The 23,066-nt window shown below is 42.6% G+C and overlaps 1 protein-coding gene across 1 annotated transcript; it reads right to left on the reverse strand.

Annotated features, from left to right (window-relative positions):
* Positions 1 to 644: 644 nt before the first annotated feature.
* zgc:158482 (uncharacterized protein LOC100009650 homolog) lies at positions 645 to 21,824 on the reverse strand. Its single transcript, XM_063188364.1, has 10 exons — positions 21,288 to 21,824; positions 20,494 to 20,703; positions 19,663 to 19,821; positions 14,613 to 14,737; positions 10,984 to 11,178; positions 10,633 to 10,723; positions 5,670 to 5,868; positions 3,779 to 3,876; positions 3,304 to 3,434; positions 645 to 2,548 (listed from the first exon to the last, which is right to left on the reverse strand). The coding sequence occupies exons 1-10, from the start codon at positions 21,760 to 21,762 to the stop codon at positions 2,372 to 2,374; spliced, it is 1,860 nt and encodes a 619-aa protein (XP_063044434.1). The 5' UTR covers positions 21,763 to 21,824; the 3' UTR covers positions 645 to 2,371.
* Positions 21,825 to 23,066: the final 1,242 nt, after the last annotated feature.

Raw genomic sequence — 23,066 nt, forward strand, 5'->3', positions numbered from 1 at the left:
GTCCTTTAGTGTGTGAGGCCATATTTGGCTCAGGACCAATGTAAGATGTGTGTCAAAATTGACCCCCCCCCCCCTTTTTTTTTTTTTTTTGCGTTCTGGACATATTGTAGAATTGAACAGCCTCCCCTGTTTGATAGACTACCAGCCGCCACTGAGAAGGAGTGCATTCCAATATGCAGACTTAAGTCCTCCATGTGTTCTTGTGGCCTCGTACTAGGAAGTAATACCTCTTGATGACATCACTGATAACAGGATTGTATTTCAATATCTCGCAAAAAGTTCTATTGGAAAGTCATTTTCTCATTTGCAAACTGGATGGTGAAGGAAAAACAGTCCCTCATAAGTCATTGTGGCTAGGCTGACAGCTGGGAAATTGTATTGTTTTCTCCACGGATGCGGGGGGTGAGGCCACAAGGACAAGTGGAGGACGGGAGGTCGCATATTGGAATGCGCCCTCGGTCTTAGCTGGGGTCATGTGTCTACTAGGCATCTGAGTTATGTGCATGCTAATTGAGGTGCCTCTTCTGGTCACTTGAAAAATATGGAAATATTGACTGTAAATATTTGCCTGTTCAAAAGATAGTGAGAGATCAGACATATTCAAATGACCAGAAATCATATTAGAACACTCAGACAAAAGCAAAGAAATTAGTATTCTGATTTATTGAAAAATTGTAATGTTCACAGATATCTGTGAGAAAAGGTGGATTAACTTGGAGAATGACCGTAGTAACATTCATTGATTGTGATGTGAGATGGATATAGACTGTAAGCACAACTGCGCCATTAACACATCCATTACATAGGAATGATACTGTGGACAAATAGTGTACATAGTCTGACATCTAAATATTAATTCCATTTAACCCATTGGTGCCTGATGTTGCATTGCGCAACACTGGCCCTGGCGCCTGCAGCTACATTACGCAACATTCAGGCTCATAAGATTTGAGATAAGTTTTTTTTAAATGTATGTTTTTTTTAGATGAATGAACACATTCCAATGAAAGATGAGGGTCTTAGTGTTTAAATGCAACTTAGGGCATATTTATATGTGCTTCAGAAGCTGAGATATTTAGGTTTTTATAGGCTGAGGGCAGCTTTTCTTAAAAAGGGCTCAGGCATTCAGCACCCTTTTTTGCAAGTGGCTTAGGCGTCAATGGGTTAAATAACATGTAACAAACATGTCCAGTAACATTTTAAGAATGTGTTGCATTAAACACAAACCATCTACAATCTACAGTACTCGTCATCAATAAATCAGATTTTACTCTACAATCGCTGTACATTTTCTTGCACAAATTTGCTTGTAAAATATTGGCACTATGCTGCACCTTCCCCAATTCCTACAACATCACTAGATTACACCAGTTACTGCCAAATTCACATCACACACACATACACACACACACACACACACACACACACACACACACACACACACACACACACACACACACACACACACACACACACACGCACACGCACACACAGCTATGAACCGCTAGAATGCTACTGCAGTTGGCTGTATCAATGTTTAACCATTATCTGCAAAGTTATGAGATACACTATCAGTGAATTGGAATTGTCCTTGAGTCAAGTAGGGTAAATCAGTCAGGCCGGGAGTATTTGACGTGGATGTGTGCACAATCTGCACATTTACCACCACAGTGCAACCATGAACATCATTTCTATTGCAATGAAAATAGGACATAATAATAAGAAAAAAGATGCAATCTTGTTAACCCAGTAAAACACGGCCCCTGTTATAAATTAGCTTTTACCAGAATGACAATGACCAAGTTGTACTGTATTACTAAAGGGCCCTGTCTGTCATAGTGGTGTGGCACTGTGATTGTAAAGTTTTTTCAGTGACCATTATAGCGTTCAACTGGTGGAACGACAAGTGTTAAGAGGCTACGCTACGGCATTAAGTGTTGTTTTTAAAGATGTTGTTTTTGGTCTTTTTTACTTTATTCATGATAGTACAGTGCAGATGGTGACAGGAAGCCAGTTGGGAGAGAGAGACGGAGAAGGGTCGGCAAAGTACCCGGGCCGGGAACCGAACCCGGGTCGGCCACAGAGCAAATGTGTGCCCTACCATATGCGCCACGGTAGGGCCATTAAGTGTTGTTTTTAAGGCAAACTATCAGTCTCTTATCCCTGAGATGAACATTGGCAATACTGGCCAAACAAGTCATACAAGGTGATGTGCAGAAAAGTGCAGTACCCACTGAAAATGCTGCACCCATTGAAAACAGAATGGACCTTTTACATGGGATGTTTTTATACTATAAAAACGTTCTGGGTTTTTTTGTGCAGCACAATGTACTGGACATTTATTAGTATGGAACCAACTGTATGCACAATATCATAGTTTTATGCTTCCTGAGACGATTGCCTTGTAAAGGACCTCAGTCATGGCTACATAGCTCTTCTTCTTGTCGTCCAGGAAGTAAAGGGGGTCTGTTATGAGGGCGGGACTGAAGCCTTCCTCCACCAGTTTCTTCTTCAGCTGCTTGAAGGTTCCGGTGACCTCCACGGCATTCTGTTACAAGGGAAGCATCATCCGTTTAGCAGCGCACCGGGAATTGTGGGAAGTGTAGTGCAACCAGAGGAGGGCATCATGGATACCACACATTCAGAAAGTCAAAGTCCTGTCAGATGTTTTTCTCCACCTCAAGCAACCATTTTGCCTTAATAGCACACCTCTTTAGTCAGGTAGATAAGCTAATTAATGCAATCATTTGTGTTAAATTTACAAACAGATGGCCTACTATGGTGCTGTCGGTTTCACCAACAACTGGTTACCCAGATGTCAGAACTTAAAGTGGTTGGTCAGAAGTAAATGTCAAAATTACATTCTGACCAATCACATCATGGTAAGCACTACGCAGTTGTGTTTGGGTAACCAGACATCTTTTCACAGTGGCAGGACATTTTCATTTTTCAAAGCCAGTAAAAGGACGCACCTTTGATTGCAGCCTTACTACATTACAGTGCTTTAAAAAAAAATATATATATGATAGGACAGTGAAGGTGGTGACAGGAAGCAAGTGGGGAGAGAGAGAGAGACTTGGAAGGGCGGGCAAAGGACCCGAGCCGGGAATAGAACCCGGGTCAGCCGCATGTCAGACGAGTGCCCCACCACTTGGCCACGGCAGGGCCTACTACATTACATTGCATTGCATTTGGCAGACACTTTTTCTTATTAACCAATTGTGTTATGTGTTAAGATGGCTGACGGCCAATCATCATCAGCCCTATCTATCACGTAGGGGAACTAAAGGTCAGAAGCCTTACCTGGACTCTGATGAAACGTGGCTGGGCATACGCCGGGAGATGGCTGACAACATGGCTGTACATTCTATCACAGTCCAGCTTTTTTCCTTCTGCTATCGTTACAGCAGCCATCCCGATTCGCCCTTCATGGCCTAACAGAAGCATAACAACCGTTTTTTTTAGCACATAAAACAATTGAGTTTGAGAACATTTAACTTGATGCCGGTGTCATAAGCATGTCATTACAGTGTCATAATAGTGTCACGACACAGTCATTAACATTGTCTTTGCCATAACCGAATGTCACTTAAGGCCAACAGTCATAAATGTTTATGACATGGACATAATGTTTATGACACAGGCATAGCACTATTATGACACTATTATGATACTGTAATGACATGCTTATGACACCGGCGTCAAGTAAAGTGTTACCAATAATTGATATGGCTGAAACGTACTGGGTTTTGTAAGGTAACGGTGACAAAGTGAATACCTGAAACCTGAACGCCATATACGTTGGCCTCCTTCACAAAGTCGATCATCGCGACCATGTCTGAGACTTCTGTTGTCGCAACATTTTCCCCCTTCCACCTGTCAAGGAAAGTGGAGAATAGTCATGCCTAACTCTACCACCGGCATTAGGCAGTTCGGAAAAAAATAGTTGGCTGAAATAGCTTTCTGGAGCCAGGATGTCTAAAAGAACATAAACAATATCAACTATTAAGGGTGAAGTAGTGCATCACACTAACATGTAACCTGTAACATGTAACATGTAACACATAACGGTACCATGGGCTTGCATGATTTTCACTGACCTATCCACAATCTCTCTCTCTCTCTATCTCTATCTCTATCTATCTCTCTCTCTCTCTCTCTCTCTCTCTCTCTCTGTCTCACACACACACACACACACACACCACACACTCTGTGTGCGTGTTTGTGTGTGTGTGTTTGTGCAGAATGAAAGTAGAGAGTAGAAGTATGCCTCTGCATTCAATATTGCGCTCGTTCAGCTGGATGATGCAAGGCGAAGGAGGATAGGCAGGTTTACGCATGACATGCACACTTTTACGCACACCAATGCAGATCTGCAGTAGATTGCATATCTGAAGCTGAAAAAGCAACAAGACACACAGGGAGACACTAGACAATCAATATTGGTCTGTCTCTTCTCAACGCACAGGGAGTTGGAGTTGGTGTGGAAAGGCAGGCAGGCAGCACTCACTTGCTTGTTCTCTTTACTAAAACATTTGGGGACCCTGCTGAAAACGAGATGTTACATCTCAAGAGGCATTCCCCATATGCAAATAAATAAATAAATAAATAAAAAACATTTAATACATCATGTCCACATTACACAAACATGTTTCAGCTTGAAGCCGTCCTCAGTGTAACCTGGACTATGTGCATTGAATGTTTTCGTAAAGAACAAGCAAGAGAGTGCTGTCTATTTTCTATTTTTCTATTCTATTCTATGTTTTTTGGCGGCTTTTATGCCTTTAATGTACATAGGACAGTGAAGAGATGACAGGAAGCAAGTGGGAGAGAGAGACCGGGTAGGGCCAAGAAACGACCCAGGCCGAGACGCGAACCCGGGTCACCCGCATATGGTACGGTGTGTTAAAGGGACAGTTTGGTCAATTTCAACATGCAGTTGTATTGCTCACGCTACCCTTGACTTGTCAGTACCTGGTGATGCCACATTTTTCGGCTCAGCCCTTTCCGAGATATGAGCAATTCTAATGGGGGCAGCGTTTGTTTACATTTTTAAAAAATGAAACATAGGCCAACTCCAAATATTTTCCCAAAAGGTACTGCTGTTTGCTAGTTGTCTGCTGATGTTGTATAACCTTTTGGATGTTTTGGGGAATAAATAAAAACGTTTTTTGGAATGTAAACAAAGCGCTGCCCCCATTACAATGAGCAGGATCTCGGAAACGGCTGAAGAAGAAGAAAAAAAAATCTCAGGCACTGACAAGTCCAGGGTAGTGTGAGCATTACAACTGCATGTTGAAATTGACCAAACTGTCCCTTTAACGCGCTGCGCCACAGCACCCCCCTTAGTGCTGTCTATTTTCAACCCTATCTGATGACTTTTATTCTATGTGCACCTTATTCTATGTGCACTCTGCCTGATGAAGGTCTAAGGACCGAAAGCTTGCAAGTCAAGTAAAGTTTCTTTGCACAAAAATAGACCTGAAGTGTGCGGATTGTCTTCTTTTTATACCGAAATGTATACTGAATCCTGCACCTAAACAGATGAGTGGTGGCCTATCACAACTTAAGTTATCATTCTATGTGCACCGAAAAAGACAACAAACAACTATCCCTGCGTTTGAGCGCCTCTTCGATTGAGACGTTTGAGTTTGGAGTAGGTGTTCAACCTGAAGGTGTCTCCAACGCGATCCTGAAAATACAGGAAGTTGTCCTGGTCGACCCTCAGCAGGTCTCCGCTGTTGAAGTACAGGTCGTCCTTCCTGAAGACGTCTCGGAGCTTCTTCTTCTCCGTCTGCTGCCGGTTGTTGGCGTACCCCACGAAGGGGGCGATGTTGGTGATCCTGGAGACCAGCAGCCCTGTCTCTCCTGCCACACAGAGTTGGGAGAGGGACAGTATGGACACAAACCAACTTGACTTGACTTGGTCCAGGAAGACATGCTGAGGCACTCAAGGTTGCAATTTTTTTTACTTTTTTATTTGGCTACAATGCCTACGCGTTTCGGCCCTTATGGCCTTCTTCAGGGCGTATCCTTGGATAGGCCTGAAGAAGGCCATAAGGGCCGAAAGGATACGCCCTGAAGAAGGCCATAAGGGCCGAAACGCGTAGGCATTGTAGCCAAATAAAAAAGTAAAAAAAATTGCAACCTTGAGTGCCTCAGCATCTGTCTTCCTGGACCAAGTTTGAGAGCCCCTACACTGATGAGCACCAAGGAAAAAAGGTGAAGACCCAGAAGCACTCCAATTACCTGCTTGTGTTTGACTTGACTTGACTACGGCGTCGGCAATTGTAACTCAGCCAACATCACACCACATAGAAAAAGACTTATGCTGCCCTACAAAGACAAAGTGCAGTAACAATAAGAAATGGAGAAAAAAACCCACACCGATGAACTCCCATTTAAGCCATTTTTAATGCATGACGTCACGCATTAAAAATGGCTTAAATGGGAGTTCATCTGTGTGCGGTTTTTCTTCATTTCTAATGGATTTACTTTTTTGAACCTGCACCCGAAACCAGTCACTGGATGTGCTTGTTCTTTGATTGGGAAAGTGCAGTAACTATGCCAACTGAGAAACTGAGAAAATCCCCTTCAAAGTATTGGTATTAGATTGGATATCGCAGTTACTGCATATTTGGCAGAGCAATATCTCTATAACAGGACACAATTTGTCACAAGATAAAGGAGTTGATTAAGGCTTGTGTTTTAGGCTAATCTCAATTTTGACAAAATATGTAGTTACTGCACTTTGCCTTAGTTGTCCTATGCATAATAATGATTATTTTCTTGCTGTTACAATGTTACAAGCTTTCGGTATCGGAAATGGTAATGACCAAGTATTCATCAGTTACTTAAAGAGTTTATGAAACGAAAACAAAGTAAAGGAATTTGACCATTTCCAGGACAGATTCTGAAAGTTCTAAGCCTTGTGAATGAAATGGGATATTGTCTGGGTGATATTTTGTCCTAAAAGTCATGTTAAAACGTTCCCAAAAAGTGTTTTTTTGGTGACATGCAAATTTTATGCAAATGATATGCGTGACATAGAAGGGGTGAGTTCACCTCATTCCACCTTGTTCAGATCAATGGCGGCTAGTACCAAAACAAAGCGCAGTGTCAAGCAGTGTGTTGCTGGAGAGCCGAACGGTGCCAGCTGCAAAAATGGCTACTTGACAGAAGGAATATCTTTGCACAAGTTCCCTTCTGTGAAGAATGATGGAACTGTGGCCAACAAGGAGAAGGCTAAATCAAGCTAGGGCTCTGTGGATCCAATGCGTGGTTTTGAAGCAAGCTTGTGGTCACTGTTGTGCTCGGCACATTTCCACCCTTGTGCTTCACCCACAAATGTGGAGGTCGCGGGCATGGTTGGACTGAAGAGAATGCTATTGCCTCAAGCAGTTCCAACAATTGACATCGCCGGCGTGCAGACTGAAACTGCCCCTGTTTTACCTTGTCCATCTGCTTTGTATGTTGTTTTCAGGAAAGGGTAATGCACATTACATGCCAAACCGTTGCGAATGCTCTCGGAATATGCACTTTTTGTTGATTGCCATTCAACTGGTCAATATATTGGTTTTGGGAGGATATCCGCGCATCAGCGTGGTGCTCTCGGTCGAGGACAGCCAACTCACAGACTGGGCTACTCAGGGCTTTTTCTGAGCGGGGAAATAGGGGCGCTCCACCCTCATACCTCCGTGGGTGCACCCTCATACTTTTATTTTTATATATATATATTTGAGCGCCCCTAATTAATTTCTCATTCATGGGGGGGAACACCCCCCTTCACCCCCTGTAACCTGCCATGATGCTCCCTGATGTCAAAAAAATCCTAGAAAAAGTCCTGTAGTACTGCTTAGCGAATAAACGGAGATGCACATAGTGTAGGCCTACTTTGAAGCGTTGATTGTTTGTTTTTAGTATTGTGGTGCATGTGTGGCTGACGTTTGGACACACCTCGTCCTCAGAGTCAGGCTGAGGGACACGCAACGCCTGTGACTTTGAGCACAAAAAATAATAATAATGATAAACGCTAAAAATATGCTGAGGACTCAGGCTAGGTGTTTTTCCAACAGCCTAATACCTCCGTTTTTTCTCTAGTTGATATTTTTGCATGTAGCCTACATGCATTTCAATCACACTATATCGCGCAATTGAATCAAAATGCCCCCCATTTGTCAACAAATACACACGCCATGTCATCTTTGGGTCATGGCAAAGCGCCCTTAGCAACCGTAATCATAATCATAAGAACTGTCAGGCTATGTCAACAATCGTCACTTCACCTGTCAGACATGTCACTTTCTGCAGATGTATCAGTGCCTCTGAAATTGATTTGAGCTGCTGTTTTTTTTTTCTCATGAGGTTGGATGTGTGGTTTTTCGACACGCTGATGTTTGTATCAGAATTTTGGTTCCTTTATAAGATGTGGGTCCATCAAATGTGCGTTGTTTTCTCACATCGCCAAACTAGCAAACCAGGGACTCCCCTCTTTGATGTCACAGCCCAGCTCATTAGTCACACCAAATTTCACAGAATTCACACTTTGAGTTGCCATTTTCACAAGTTCCTCCAGGATGATTGGGTTCAAAGTCTCATCGATGCTATCAGAAAAAACAAGGCTTTAATGGGAATGACCGTTTGTTTTCATTTCATAAACACTTTAAGAGCTATTCTGCCCTGCTAAGGCAAAAGGCAGTAACTTCAAATTTTTCAAAAATTAGTTTTTGTCATATTTGCAATAATAAGCATCAGTTTTATCATGTGAACAAACATGGAGTTTGAAATCAGTTGTTTTGAGGGTAAAAAAAGGTGTAAAGTAAAGCAATCTGAAAATCCTTTGGGTAAACTAAGGCAGAAGACAGTAACTTCAGTTACTGCTTTTTGCCTTCTGCTCTGGACCTGCAGAATTCTGGAACTCTGATGTTCCAAACTGAGGCAGAACACAGTAACTTCAGTTACTGTTCATCTGTTAACAGTTAAAACTCCTTCTTTAAATTTCAGTCATGTAAATAATAATTTAAAAAATGAAACTATTATATTATGAAACATGATCAGCCTGCTAGAAAATGTGTGTAACTATTATTTGAGGTAGTATGAAATACAAATACACACACAAAACCCATGTATAATTATATTATTATTATTATTATTAACAATTTATATGTTAATAAACATGACATTTTGTCATAATGACTCTAATAGTGTGTATACTGCTTAAATTATATGTGAAAGTTGTATTTGTTGCTTATTATTCAGATTTTAAATGGAAGTTACTGTCTTCTGCCTTAGTATGACTAATTGTCATTCCGGGGGCAATGCTAAGGCAGAACACAGTAACTTCCAAAAAAGGGTCAAAGGTTAACTATTTGTAAAATTATTTTTTATGAATAGATGTAGGCAGGCATACACTACAAACTGTGAAAATTACAGCTTTGTAGCTATAACCAGATTGTGGTGACATTCATTTATTTTAAGATAACTTTAACATCATTTTTCTCAGTTTCACACTCTGGTGAGTTACTGTCTTTTGCCTTAGTAGGGCAGTATTGGTCATGTCATAGCAATGTTGTTGAGCTTTTTTAAAATATAGTTGAGCTTTTCCAGCAATAGTGAGAGACACAATGAGTGTGTTTATATGCAGTTCAGTATCTGAGACTAGTATATGAGGCTTATCCCAGTTATGATCAAATTTGGGTGGAAGTGTTTATATGAGTACAGATTGTTACATCCCGGTCTACACCCTTGGCCGTTATAAGATTCTCTTCAAAATGCATGTAGTCTGGATACCAGACACAACGTTCTATGGCAGTGTTTCTCAAACTTTTTGTGTGAAGTACCACCCGAGAAAATATTGAGCTCCCCGAGTACCACCTTGACAACCAACATTAGAATATCGCAGCAAAGGCCTTCCATATTCACTTTTGCCAGTCAATACAGGAGAGGTTCATAATGGCATCAACAGCTACGGTCACATTCAGTTTGTTTTTACATTTCTTGCTTGCCTTGTATTATTCTGCATTAATATATTACACATTTGTGAGACCAAAGAGACATTTTTGACTGCAACAACTTGATCAGCCTTCAAATCAATGCACAAAAAATGAATTCTTCCAAGTACCACCAGAGATGTCTCAAGTACCACCAGTGGTACGCGTACCACAGTTTCAGCACCACTGTTCTATGGGAAGCCTCTGTATCCAGGATCAGGTGTTTCCATGCATCAATACCTCTGCTTCTTTCAGAATACTCCACCTAGCATATACCCATTTCTCAAAATCCCAAATAAGGGCTTATTCGGGATACTGAGGTCAGAAAAAGGTGTTTATATGTTCAAACACAAATTCGGATATTAATATTCCAATCATATTTGGGATACTGGGGTGAGTTTCTCAAAAGGGAAGTTGTTAGCCTGTTAGCAACTTTGGTAGAATGGGAAATGGGAAATGGGAAAATGCATTGAAAGCAACAAAGTAGCTAATGTAGTAAGCAACTTTGGTTTCGAGAAATTCACCCCTGAATTGCATATAAAGACACTCATTGCTGGCATCTCGTCTAAGCTACATGAAAGTAAACTTCATATTTGTCAACTTCGTAAACTTCATTTCATGATGATGATGCACATCAACTCACCCTTTGCAGCTTCAATGCAGAGACCATTGGAATTTCTAACCGGCTCGTCTTTCTCCAGATCATATTTGATCAGGGCATACGGGAATAGTGCCTTGAAGATTAAGTGTAATGGTCAAAATAATTTTTGATATTAAAAAACTTCTGAGACAATAAACATAATAGGCCTACTTGTTATTCAACAGTTCCAAAATAAATAGAAAAATCCACACTGACAACAAAAATCCCAATCAAAGTTATTTGTTTGATGTTATTGATGTTTTTGTTTGAAATGAGAGTGACAAACTTTTCAGTTGACCGTAGTTGTAAATAGCTTCAACATTTTGCTTATTATTTTGTCCAAGCAGACCTTACCTTGTGAAAAATGTTGACCCGGCCAATGGCCCCAATTTTGCTGGTGTAGTTGACGAAGCCCACATTGCCCTCCGTGGAAGCATAGAACTCTCGAACCCGGATGTTGCCATAGCGATCAAGGAAGTCCCTCCATACGTCTGCACGAAGGCCATTGCCAATAGCAAGCCTGACCTGGTGTTGTTTATCATTTTCTTTCTGAAAGAAAAAACGTGCCGGTAAATATTAATTCCATTGCCTGTGTGTCAGTGTACATGTGTGTCTAACTCAAAATATCCCAATTAAAAAAGGTGTGATACTTCATTTGCTACGCGTACATGGGACATTTAATTCTGAATTAACTTCCTTTAATTCTGAATAAGACTTAGGCCTAATTCCGCTTTGAAAACGTCACGTAAATACCTTAATTCAGAATTAAATGAAAAATCAAAGGGAACACGACGGAACTATTTAAGTCTGAATTATGAATTCAGAATTTAAAATGTAATGTAAACGTAGTGATTGTGATTTAAGAAATGATTAATTATTGATTATGAATTCCATAAATGCACATCTGGTCATGCTGTTAAACATATAAAGGTCCTCACATATGACCTATTTCTCTCTCTCTCTCTCTCTCTCTCTCTCTCTCTCTCTCTCTCTCTCTCTCTTGGAAAGGCCAGAGGACATGGTATCCCCAGCTGTGCTGAGTGGGGGGAGAGAGAGAGAGAGAGAGAGAGAGAGAGAGAGAGAGAGAGAGAGAGAGAGAGAGAGAGAAGAGGAGGGAAAGAGGGGTCTATTTTTGCTCCGGGCGGGGCGCGTCGCTGTGGGACAGCCATGTGAATGCTCCATGGGGCGTGCATGTGCACATACCTTAGACCAGTGGTTCCCAACCTTTTTCTTCAGGGACCCATATTTTTACCGCTGTAAGCTGTGGTGACCCACCCGTGCGAGCGCCCACACAAGAGGGAGTCACATGATACTCTGTTTCCGGCGAAAACTCATTAGTTATCATTTTATTCCACAATTTGTCTAAAGTCAAATATAGAATAAATGTTTAATGTATCACATTTTGTTGCTTCTATGCATATATTAGTTTAAATGCTTTGTCACTTATTCAACATGGGCTATATATGGTATTAAAATTAAACCCCTTAAAATCAAGAGGGCTTCGCGACCCACTGTGGATCTTTGGCGACCCATAGATTGGGTCCCGACCCATAGGTTGGGAACCACTGCCTTAAACTAGAGTCTATGGTGAGTGGTACCCACTCCCGCCAATGTGATATCGCTCTTCAAACCCACGGATGGCCGCCAACTCCCTCACAAATGTCAATAGTCCTGAATTTCAGTCACACTGTACCACACTGTAATAAAGCTGTTTCGGCTGCAGCGGTGACTCGTGTCACTTGAATGATGTCTCGTCTCGAGCCAATGTTTATAAATAGAGGAGTAGTGTCGTGGGTAGGCCTACTACTAGAGCGCAATTGGCACAGTATAGCGCATGCTATAAGACATTTGGGCAATGAGCCTAAATTAAATGTGAATGAATGGAAATGTAAAGGAACTTGATGTATCATCATATTTCAATACAGCTGTCTAGGATAGCCACATGATGCATGAAAGACAGAATTATGCTATTCTCACAATTAAGTCGTGAACTGTGCATCCGTCGTGTAGGCCTATTCACTGACTATTAGTATCTTCAGAAGCTACTTCTAGAATCTTTTTAGATTCATCAGGTATTTGTAGAATCTTTTTTGCGTCAGCAGGTATCTCAGCAATCTTTTTAGTTTCAGCGGCTACTGTACTTCTAGAAACTTCTGCTTTTGCTTCAGTAGGTATTTCTTGAGTCAGGTGCTGCTGGGTTGCGGAGGCAGCATGTAAACAAAGCCATAGCAAGCCCAACACATTGGAAATACTTTTTTTTAACACGTTTTTTAATGTCACGAGTGCTTGTTTATGGTCATGCATATAGGTAAACGGGTCTTTTGGAAGAAAGAAGTCAAATATCCCTAACAAAAAACCTGTATTCTTACATTCTTACACGAATTGATATTGGATCGCGGAAGAAACCAAGCCCTAACAGTGACTAGTAGTTCTGCATATAAACAAATATAATGTAAAAAAATAAACAAACATTCTATCAACATTGATCAGTGATTGAACGTGAACCTAGTGACTTCAGGCTTAAGAGCTTGGTGGCTATTCCCAGAGTGGGCCTGCCTGGGCCTTTAAAGTCTGTAGACATTCTTGGGTCGAGGGAGTAGGCACATGATCAAGTGCGATCTGAGCCCCCTCTCTGCTGCTAGATACAATTTCAACATCCAAAGAAAGAATGTTTTACGTTGCGACCCAACCACACCCAGGTGGAACCAAAATATAACCCTTCCCCCACCCCTCCCGGTCATATGTTTCAGGCTTTAAAATATGATTTATTAACAGAAAAGCACAAACACACTATTTTAAGAACAAAGAATAAACAGCTGGCAGCATTTTTCCCAATCACATTCAATGTAACACTAGGGGAGAAAAAAAAACTAGTGTGGCAGTGGTACATTCTGCTATATTCTGCTCGAAAAAAAAAGATTAAATTCTTAAGGTTACATCTATTTCTGCGCAGCAGCTGTGCTTGATGTGAATGTGCATATGAATGTGGGAGAGCCATGAGAAGAGAAGAGGGCCTGTGTGTGTCTGCAGTGCATGCTGGGAAGCAGGGGTGTTGTGCAGGGAGGGTAACGTGTGACTGAGTCAACAGGGCCCCATGTTTATAGAGGGCCCACACTTTGCCTGATTTATGTAGATATATGGCCGCGGGGTCCATTGGAGCTGATTGTGACGTAGGGCCCGCCCCACAGTTTGCTGCTACTGTACGCCCCTGAATGGGAGACAGCTGTCTGGAACTGGCTGCTGGGGCCGCGTCACAGGCAGGGGCGGTGCACTGGTATTGTGACCGGGGGGCGGGGGGGGGGAGATGAGTCAGAGGGCCCCCTCTGACACATATCGTGCTGGAATCTGCTGGAACGTAATGGGCTATAAATAACGTATATTAAAAGTATAATAGTTGATAAATACTACGTTTGCTGTTCAGCATAGAAATGTGCACGTTAATGGCAATGGGCCCACGAAATATCGTAGAAGGGGCTCCCTGTGAGATGTTTGGCAGTCGAAAGCTATTGGCTTGGGGCCCCCCCCCCAGAGTGGTGAGGCCCGGGGTTCCTGGCCCCAATGCCCCTGGCCTGCCCCTCTGCTCCTCCACCCCTGGTCACAGGGGAAGGGACAGGGACAGGCTCACGTTCATGACCCCCCTCTCGAAAGTCCATAAAACCAGACAGAACTGGCTACACGCAGGCGGCAGCGACAGCATTGCCAGCAATGGAGCGAAAGCATCTATCTCTTTAATGTATGGGGGCTAAATTTAAGGTTCACGTGTAGTCCTCCTCCAACACCACAACATCCTGTACACGACTCAGTAAGGTAAATGAAAGAGATTGGGTCATTTCAGGTAGCTGTCATTCACTTTAGTGTAGTGTGTTTGGTTGTAGAGATTGATTGAGAGATTGAGCCTCTCACCTTTGGTGTGTTACATAGATACAGTATTGTAAGATATTTTGTGTAGTGTTTGGTTGTAGAGAGATTGTTGAGCATCTTACCTTTGGCGTGTTACAAAGATACCGTAAGACCTCTCCTATGTACTGGATAACAGTGACGTTGTATTTCCTACATTCGTCCCAAAATTGCGAAGCTGAGAATTTTCTCCGTAGGACGATAGACGAACCTATGACGAAAATGGGTAAACAGAAGGTAGAGGGAGGGGTACTGAGGATAAGCGTTCAGGTGTGCAGTATTCTAATCTAACAATGGACTACAACTGAAAAGACAACTAAAATGGTATACATGTTTTTTTGTTTGTTTATAAACACTGTGTTGTGAGGAGGGGCAAGACACTGGCAGTCAACCACGTGAGCTCATTTTTTGACCGACAGCTGTTTCCAACAATCAGAGGTTGAGTTGTGTGCAGCCAGTGTTGCGCAGCCAGGGGGAAACAAAAAAAATGAGAACCCATGTATTGGTGGACTTGACAAAAACAACAATAATAACAATATTCCAATGATAAGAGTTGTCATTATTGTTGTTCTTGCCATTAAAACCAAAAGGCAAACACAACCATATCATAAAGGCCACCAGGCCCCGACTGGGAGAGAAATAGGCCCCGGGGGAGAAATAGGCCCCGGGCACTTTTGGCTTAAAGCCTACTCCTCATAATTAGCGCCGCAGAACTGACTCACCGGTGGGCCCCGCACCCTCGTGGGCCCCTATTTTCAGAAATGTGGAAAAAAATGTTTTTAAAAAAAAAAATTTAAAATGTTTTTTACATTTCTGAAAATAGGGGCCCACGAGGGGGCAGGGCCCACCGGGAAATGCCCGCTATGCCAGATGGTCAGCCCAGCCCTGAAGGCCACCATAACACATTACATTACATTGCATTGCATTGCACTTAGCTGACGCTTTCATTTATTCAAAGCGACTTACAACTTACAAGTTTTTCAGGGTATTGGTTACAGTCCCTGGAGCAGTGTGGGGTTAGGTGCCTTGCTCAAGGTCACTTCAGCCATGGATGGAGGTGTAGGGAGAGGTCAGGGGGGATTCGAACCAGCAACCCCTAGATTGAAAGACCAACTCTCTAACCACTAGGCCACGGCTGCCCCCAACACCCCTGCATTTTTGCATAACCAAGTCAGTCTTGACCAGTAGACTTGTACATAGCAACTCAAGAAATGTGAACTTTAACCCACTTGGTAACAGCTGACCCATGGTGACACCAACCACCTCTTTTCTTTCTTTCTCTCTTTCTCTCTTTCTCCCGCAGGAACAGCTTTTATGCGATTACTTAATCCACACAGCTGAGGAACATAAAAGGGCCCTTTCTCTTTCTCTTTTCAGCCAATCCAGTGGGTGTTTGAACATACCAGCACCGACTTCCTAGGCCACAGATTTGCACACTTTTTAAAACATTACACTTAGCTGAATGCTTTTATCCCGAGCGATTTTTATTAATTATTTAGGTAAAGAAAATGTGTAACAGTTCCTGGAGCAATGTCCCTTACTCAAGGGTACTTCAGATACGGATGACATGGGGTTTGGACCTGCAACTGTCTGATTCCAAGACCAAATCACTAACAATTAGGACAAGGCAGCCCACAAGATCAACACGAAGCAAAATTACACAAGTCACACCCTCTTCAAGACTTCTGAATCTTCATCCTCTCTTACTAATATCTGTGTGACAAACCAAATGAGGATCAAGCCCTCCCCCCCAAAATCCAAAAACTGTCTGAGGATCAAACTGGTGGGTGTGTTTATTCCTGAGGATCCATGTTGACATCAGATACGAAACCAGTTATCCATCAATAATAGAAGCTATAGGTAGTATTTAACCCATTGTGTCCTGGAGACACATATACGCTGCATTCAGGATTTTGAGATTTGAGCTGTTTTATTAAAAATGTGGGTAAGTTAGAGCTGAATGAACACATTCTAAGGCAAAACGAGGGTCCTAGCTTTTAAATGTAACTCATTTCATGTTTGTATGTGCTTCGGAGGCTGAGATATTTAGGATTTAATAGGCAGAGGGCACCCTTTCCCAAAAAGGGCTTAGGGACAAAATGGGTTAAAATAGGTTAGATCGACCTCCACTTTGAGAAAATGAATATGAATGTATGATTCCAAGACTATATCTGACTTGTGATATACAGTATGCTGGCAATAGCCAGTCTAGTGGTGTTGGACTAGTCTCACAGTGGGTCATGTTCTGCCTGTGGAATGTTTAGCTGTTTGCTGAAAAAAAACTTCCCTACAACCTAACAACATCCCTATCTCACCATTGCAGTGCAGCCATATTGGTTTTCTGCATGGCACCTGTTTGACTGTGCTATGCCATTTCTTTTTAAAAAAAATGATATTTTTGAAGATATTTTTTTGGTCTTTATTTATGATAGGATAGTGAAGGTGGTGACAGGAAGCGAGTGGGGAGAGAGATATGGGGAAGGGCCGGCAAAGGACCTGGGATCCTGGGAATCAAACCCAGGTCAGCCGCATGGTAGACAAGTGCCCTACCATTTGCCCATGGCAGGGGCGCTATGTAATTTCTTTTTTCCCCCCCAACTCTGTTTTTATTTTATCTTTTCAAGAGAATGTATAAAATGCCAGAGGAAATGTAACATGAGAAATCCCCTCCCCCCACCCCCATCCCCACCCCACAGTAAACAGCAAAGCTGAATGCAGAACTGCAAAAATCACATACAAATAATATAAAGAGAGAAAAACAAAACAAGCACAAAATCAAACAGTAATAAAACAATAATTACATAAAAACAATATAAAAAAAACAAAAAACAAATAGGGAACACTAAGGGAAGGATTGGGGGGGACATCTCTGGATTTTAGAGCAGGGTTACACAAGTACAAGACAAGGTGGGAGTTAGGCTTAGGGAGTCAATAGAGGAGAGAGTTCAGAGGAGTCAAGAGAGGAGAAGAGGGACATGAACGGCCCCCAGGTGTTGTCAAATTTGGCTGTGTTATTTTGTCTTGTGAATCTGATTTTTTCACGCTGTGTAATTTCTAATTATTTATAAATGTAAGTATTGACATAATGTATTCCTCCTATACTCTGGGGCGTAAACGCTCACATTGAGGTGTCTCACACTCACCTTATTCACACACACACACACACACACACACACACACACACACACACACACACACACACACACACACACACACACACACACACACACACACACACACACACACACACACACACACACACACACACACATTTCACAAACTCGTGATAGAGGCTGCGATACAAGGCACCACTTCAGGAGGGAAGAATTGAGTTCAGTGTGTTGCCCAAAGACGCAATAGCCTGTGAACCTGACGAAGCGCAAGGCGAAACGCGTTGTTCACCTAACAACACTAAATTAAAAAAGCCGCAAAATCAAGTCCACCAGTGTGCGGTGATCCTTCTTGTTTACTGTGGATTACTGATGACTGCACTTCACCAGCACCTGGGACCTGGCTGTGCATACACAGTAAATTCTGCAGAGCTCATTTAACACTTAGAGAGTTCATTTGAGTCCATTTGGACTTAAATGAACTCTGTAAGTGTTGAATTAACACCACAACATTTACTGTGTAGGAGTTCCAGATCTTTGAATAAACCAGGGATGTCAAACTCAGGCCCGGGGGGCAAATTTGGCCCACGGAGCCATTTTATTTGGCCTGCGAGACCATTTCAAATGTGTATTGCAGTTGTCCCACATACACCATTAATGTATAGTGTAACACTAAATTTGTTGTGTCACAGGATGTGCAGACACATTTTAACTAACAAAGATGATGGCAAAGAATGTATGTGCACTATTTTAGTCCATTTAAAAAATAATAATTGTTGAGTTCGGCCCGTGACTTCGTTCCAGATTTTGATTTTGGCCCTCTGTCAATTTGAGTTTGACACCCCTGGAATAAACAATAGCCTGGTTAGGGATTTAAATGAGCACAGTTGTGTACAGAAGAAGGAGGACTAAAGGAAAAGTTTAAAAAAAGTTAAAATCAACATTGGGAGTTCATTGGAATAACTGGAGTGCCAACTGTGTACTACAATGTACTGCTGTTGTACTTACATAAACAATTTACTTCTACTTCTACATTATACACCTCTACAAACAAGCAGATAGTTTAGTTTAGTTAGTGCTGGACTCTTTACCATCCTGCTAGATGCCATGCCAGTTATCCTTGTTTGAAGATCATCCACTTGCAATTAAATAACAACGGGAAGAAAAAAAAGTTGCAAAACCGGTGAAAAAAACTGTAAAACTACTGATAATACCATGTTATTATTGGAATAGTGTGGTAACAGCGTTGAAAGGTACAGTAATTGGTGACTTTTGCTATGTTGTCTGGGGCGGAGTTTTGAGATGGTGCTGCCTGGCCAGTTGCCTGGTCTCCCTGCCACTACTGACCGCTCCTGGCAATGGCTGCGACAAAAATACTGAATCAAACTAAGATAACGCAAAACACACCCACTCAATGCAAAAGCGTTTGCTCAAGTTGGGTCTCCTAAGGGGGCGTTGTCCCTTACTTCTTCTTCTCTTTTTGAAGTGTTTGCGCAAGACGTTGCGTTACCGCCATCTACAGCGCTAAGGGGACTTCATTGATTCTCAAACTCAGGACTCCGAAGGTCTCCTAACCGAAGGTCTCCTAAAGGGGCGTTCACCCGAAATAAAGTGGATACCGGAAAAGAAAAAAAATGACGCTTCTTGTTAGATCCACCTTCTTTGGTTGCGATTTACCTGAAAGTGAAAGCAGTGAAAGCCCAACTGGCAAACTCCAACTCCCATTGTCATTGTGACACAGCACTCCACAGCACATAAGTGTTCACTGCACACAACAAAATTGCATTTATGCCTCACCCATGCAAGGGGGCAGCCCAAATGGCGCCCCAAGGGAGCAGTGCGGTGGGACGGTACCATTCTCAGGGTACCTCAGTCATGGAGGAGGATGGGGGAGAGCACTGCTTAATTACTCCCCCCACCAACCTGGCGGGTCGGGAGTCGAACCGGCAACCTTTGGGCTACAAGTCTGACTCCCTAACCCCTTACCCATGACTACCCTGTCTGCCTGGTTGGGAGATGTACTTACCTGTCTCAATAGTTCCTATGAAGCCAATGAGGAACCCTGCAGTGTGGAACAGTGGGAGGTTGAGGTAGATGACATCACTTGCAGTGACCCCATTGGACGCCAGCACGGCCAGCGCAGCCAACAGACGCGTCTGACTGATCATGGCAGCTTTGGGCAGGCCTAGAAACACACACACACACACACACACACACACACACACACACACACACACACACACACACACACACACACACACACACACACTGAATAGGCCACACAAGAGGGTGTGTAAGCAATTCACAGTGCTATCTGGAGTGGGGTGGATTGCCCTAATGTGGGACATATCTGTCATCATATCTGTGTAGCCTGTATTTGATGTTATGAAAGTAAGGCTTGATTTTTTTGCTATGGAAACCTATACCCACCGAAGCTTATGAGTGTGGCAGCAGCGTCACCCCGACTGCAAAATTGGTGACGCGTGAATGTCCTTGCTTGCAATTCTAAATGTTGCTATTGTAGCAAAGGGGAAAAGCGTTGCCCCAACAGAGAGAGAGAGAGAGAGAGAGAGAGAGAGAGAGAGAGAGAGAGAGAGAGAGAGAGAGAGAGAGATAGAGCATGCGTGGTGGTACTCAGGAGTGTGCTATACTTATATTGTAATGTACAATTATGTGTATAAGTTCTTTGTGTATGTTTTGTATTTGTGTATTTATGTAAGCTGATAGACACCTTAATTTCCTTCAGGATTAATAAAAGTACTTTACTCTGCTCTACTCTTCTCATCACAGTTATCATGTAACAGCTGCGCTGTGTTACTGTGACAGTCATCAAGTGTGACACTTGATTGTGACCTACCTGTCGTGCCAGAAGTGTAGATGTAAACTGCTGGACTTGTGAAGGTGATCTGCGCGCGGTGAGAGCGGGAAATGGGAAAATCGCTGGCAGACTCCACTTTGTCTGTGAAGCTGGTGAAACCGGCGGTGTTGGTCTCCTTTGCCAAAATGAAGATGGCGACAGCCTTCTCCTGAAGAGCCTGCTTGATCTCCTTAACAGCACCCTGGAGCTCTGGCAGAACAAGGCATTATCATGTAATAAACTCAGAAGGTCTAATATGATCACAGGCATTTGGGCCTACACTTATTCCAGCAGAAATACAGTTGTAGGCCTGGCCTATGCAGTGTATTGGATAAAGTGGAAAGCCATGAATAAATCATGTTTGATTAAAACCATGAAATAGCATGTGTGTGTGTGTGTGTGTGTGTGTGTGTGTGTGTGTGTGTGTGTGTGTGTGTGTGTGTGTGTGTGTGTGTGTGTGTGTGTGTGTGTGTGTGTGTGTGTGTGTGTGTGTCTGTGTGTTTGTGTGTGTGTGGTGTAGCCTAGGCCTACCACTGAATGATGGTGTAAGTAAGGTAAAGTAACAATATATATTTCTGACGAGTTTGTAAACAAGGCCCTAAATCAGGCTCTACCAGCTTCCTGTGAAATTATTGATCTATCTAACAGTGGGGGTTGGCCTATATTACTCTGACGGAGCAGAAACAACAGACCTGTCGCTACAGGCCTATGGCATATCAAATGAACTCCATCCATGAAGTGAAGGTCCATAACGTCTTACTTACAAATGTTTTCATTTGTTTCAGTTGCCTTACCTGCACTAGCAATAAGCAGCTTCGCATTGCAACAATTAAAACAGTGAAGCAAGGACTTGGATCTGATGTTTTGGTTCAGGAAAGCAGCGGGGCAGCCGAGTTTTGCCAGTGCCAGCCAGGTGAACATGAAGGTGGGCTCGTTCCCCATAAACAGGGCGGCGGTGTCCCCTGGTTGCAAGTTGGAATGTGCCAGCAATGCATTTGCAATTTTGTTACTCTCCCTGTCAGCGTCTTGGTAAGAATATGATTTGTTTTCAAACAAGATGAATGTCCTTTTAGGATGCAAGACAGACTGCTCTATGAAACGGTCCACGGCTAAAAACAAAGGTCTCCTCTTCCTGCGTAAAACAAACGTGACCAGAATCCGAAGCAAATCCTTAAGGTAAACAACATCGTCCCAAAAGTAGGGGCAGCATATTTTCACCAGTACCGGGATGACGACCAGGGTGGCCAAAGTAACTGTTGAAATGAACATTCCTTTACAATGGTTGTTATTTTCTTAAAAGTCATAAAGATCTACCCATTCTAGCGCACGAATTTCCTTGGAAACTGTGGCGTTTTACGCGGGGGCGGAGCAACTTTGTTTTAATCACCCCAAAAATGCATTGAAAGGGCAAGGGTTGGGGATGGGGATTACAGCAATCTCACGGTGGTGACAGGATTTCTGCAGCTAGTTGCAAATTACATTATTGGTTTCTCGACTGGACGGCCCTCGGTTAGGCTATGCCACGTGGAAGTAACTTTAAAACCAACCCTTAAACATGCACCACATCACGTAGTGGCTAAAGATTAATTGAAGATTTCCATGACAGCACTTGTTTCAATCCTTACCACGACCTTATCTTTGATGGGCTCACCATGCACCTGGCCTATCAGCTCTGAGTTTGTGTGAGGATAACACCTATACAGAGTGGCTATAAAGTACTTCCAAGTATTTCATTTATTATTTGCTAAGTCAATAATCCATAAATAAAAAAAAACAGTTGTGTACTGTCAAGAAACAACCTTTTAGCATCATGATCCCCAGTGTAGGCCTACATATACCATTGTTTACCGGTAATTGGCTGGGGCAGTATGTCACCTTGGAAAGCATTCTGTTCCACATTTCAGTACTCAGGTGATTCAATATGCGCACCCCTCTTTGATTCGTAGTGGACCCCCTATGTCTGTGAACACCTGTGTTTTCACTTATTAACTGACCCACATCACTAATGGGTTGTGTGGTAATAGGGACCCATGTGTGTATGTTGTGGGATCAAAAATGTGTCATGCAGTTATTACCTGAAGATCATCCCTTGGATTTCTGAACATCTTTATAGTATCTTCACATTGTTATGATGTGTTGTTTTAAGACCCACATGTATGGGTGACTATGCATATCATGCAATTCAAATGCACCGTTCTGCAGATGTTGTCTGTCTGTAATTAATTAAATATATACAAATTTGCCACATTTTTGTGTGCAGCAGCTGTGAGGCTGGGTTCTCTTCTGAGGTTAACCAGTTCACAGTTATGCAAGTTGGCATGGATCCATATCGCTTAGGTCAGCTGGAATTAGCTGATAACCTACTGCTCTACTTCACCCACCGCAGTAAAAGAGCAACTGGCATAAACTTGATGTGAGATATACAGTACGGTATATTGATGATGTAATTTGCAGCAAGCGACAGCAAGCAATAAGTTCCACAGGGAACTGTGTAGCCTCTTATTGCAGATGTGGTCGCCGGCGGGCCTATTCACTATTTGCTGAAAATACTCAACTACATCATAACAACATAG

The sequence above is a fragment of the Engraulis encrasicolus genome, chromosome 22 (assembly GCF_034702125.1).
Source record: "Engraulis encrasicolus isolate BLACKSEA-1 chromosome 22, IST_EnEncr_1.0, whole genome shotgun sequence".
Classification (NCBI taxonomy): Eukaryota; Metazoa; Chordata; class Actinopteri; order Clupeiformes; family Engraulidae; genus Engraulis; species Engraulis encrasicolus.

Bases quoted from the DNA above. Each gene is read 5' to 3' on its own strand.
- zgc:158482 (XM_063188364.1), bottom strand. From the start codon at position 21,762: ATGTTCATTTCAACAGTTACTTTGGCCACCCTGGTCGTCATCCCGGTA. The intron at 10,724-10,983 runs GTAAGGTCTGCT...TTAATCTTCAAG, and splicing joins GGGTCAACATTTTTCACAAG to GCACTATTCCCGTATGCCCT. The intron at 3,435-3,778 runs GTATTCACTTTG...TGCTTCTGTTAG, and splicing joins ATATGGCGTTCAGGTTTCAG to GCCATGAAGGGCGAATCGGG.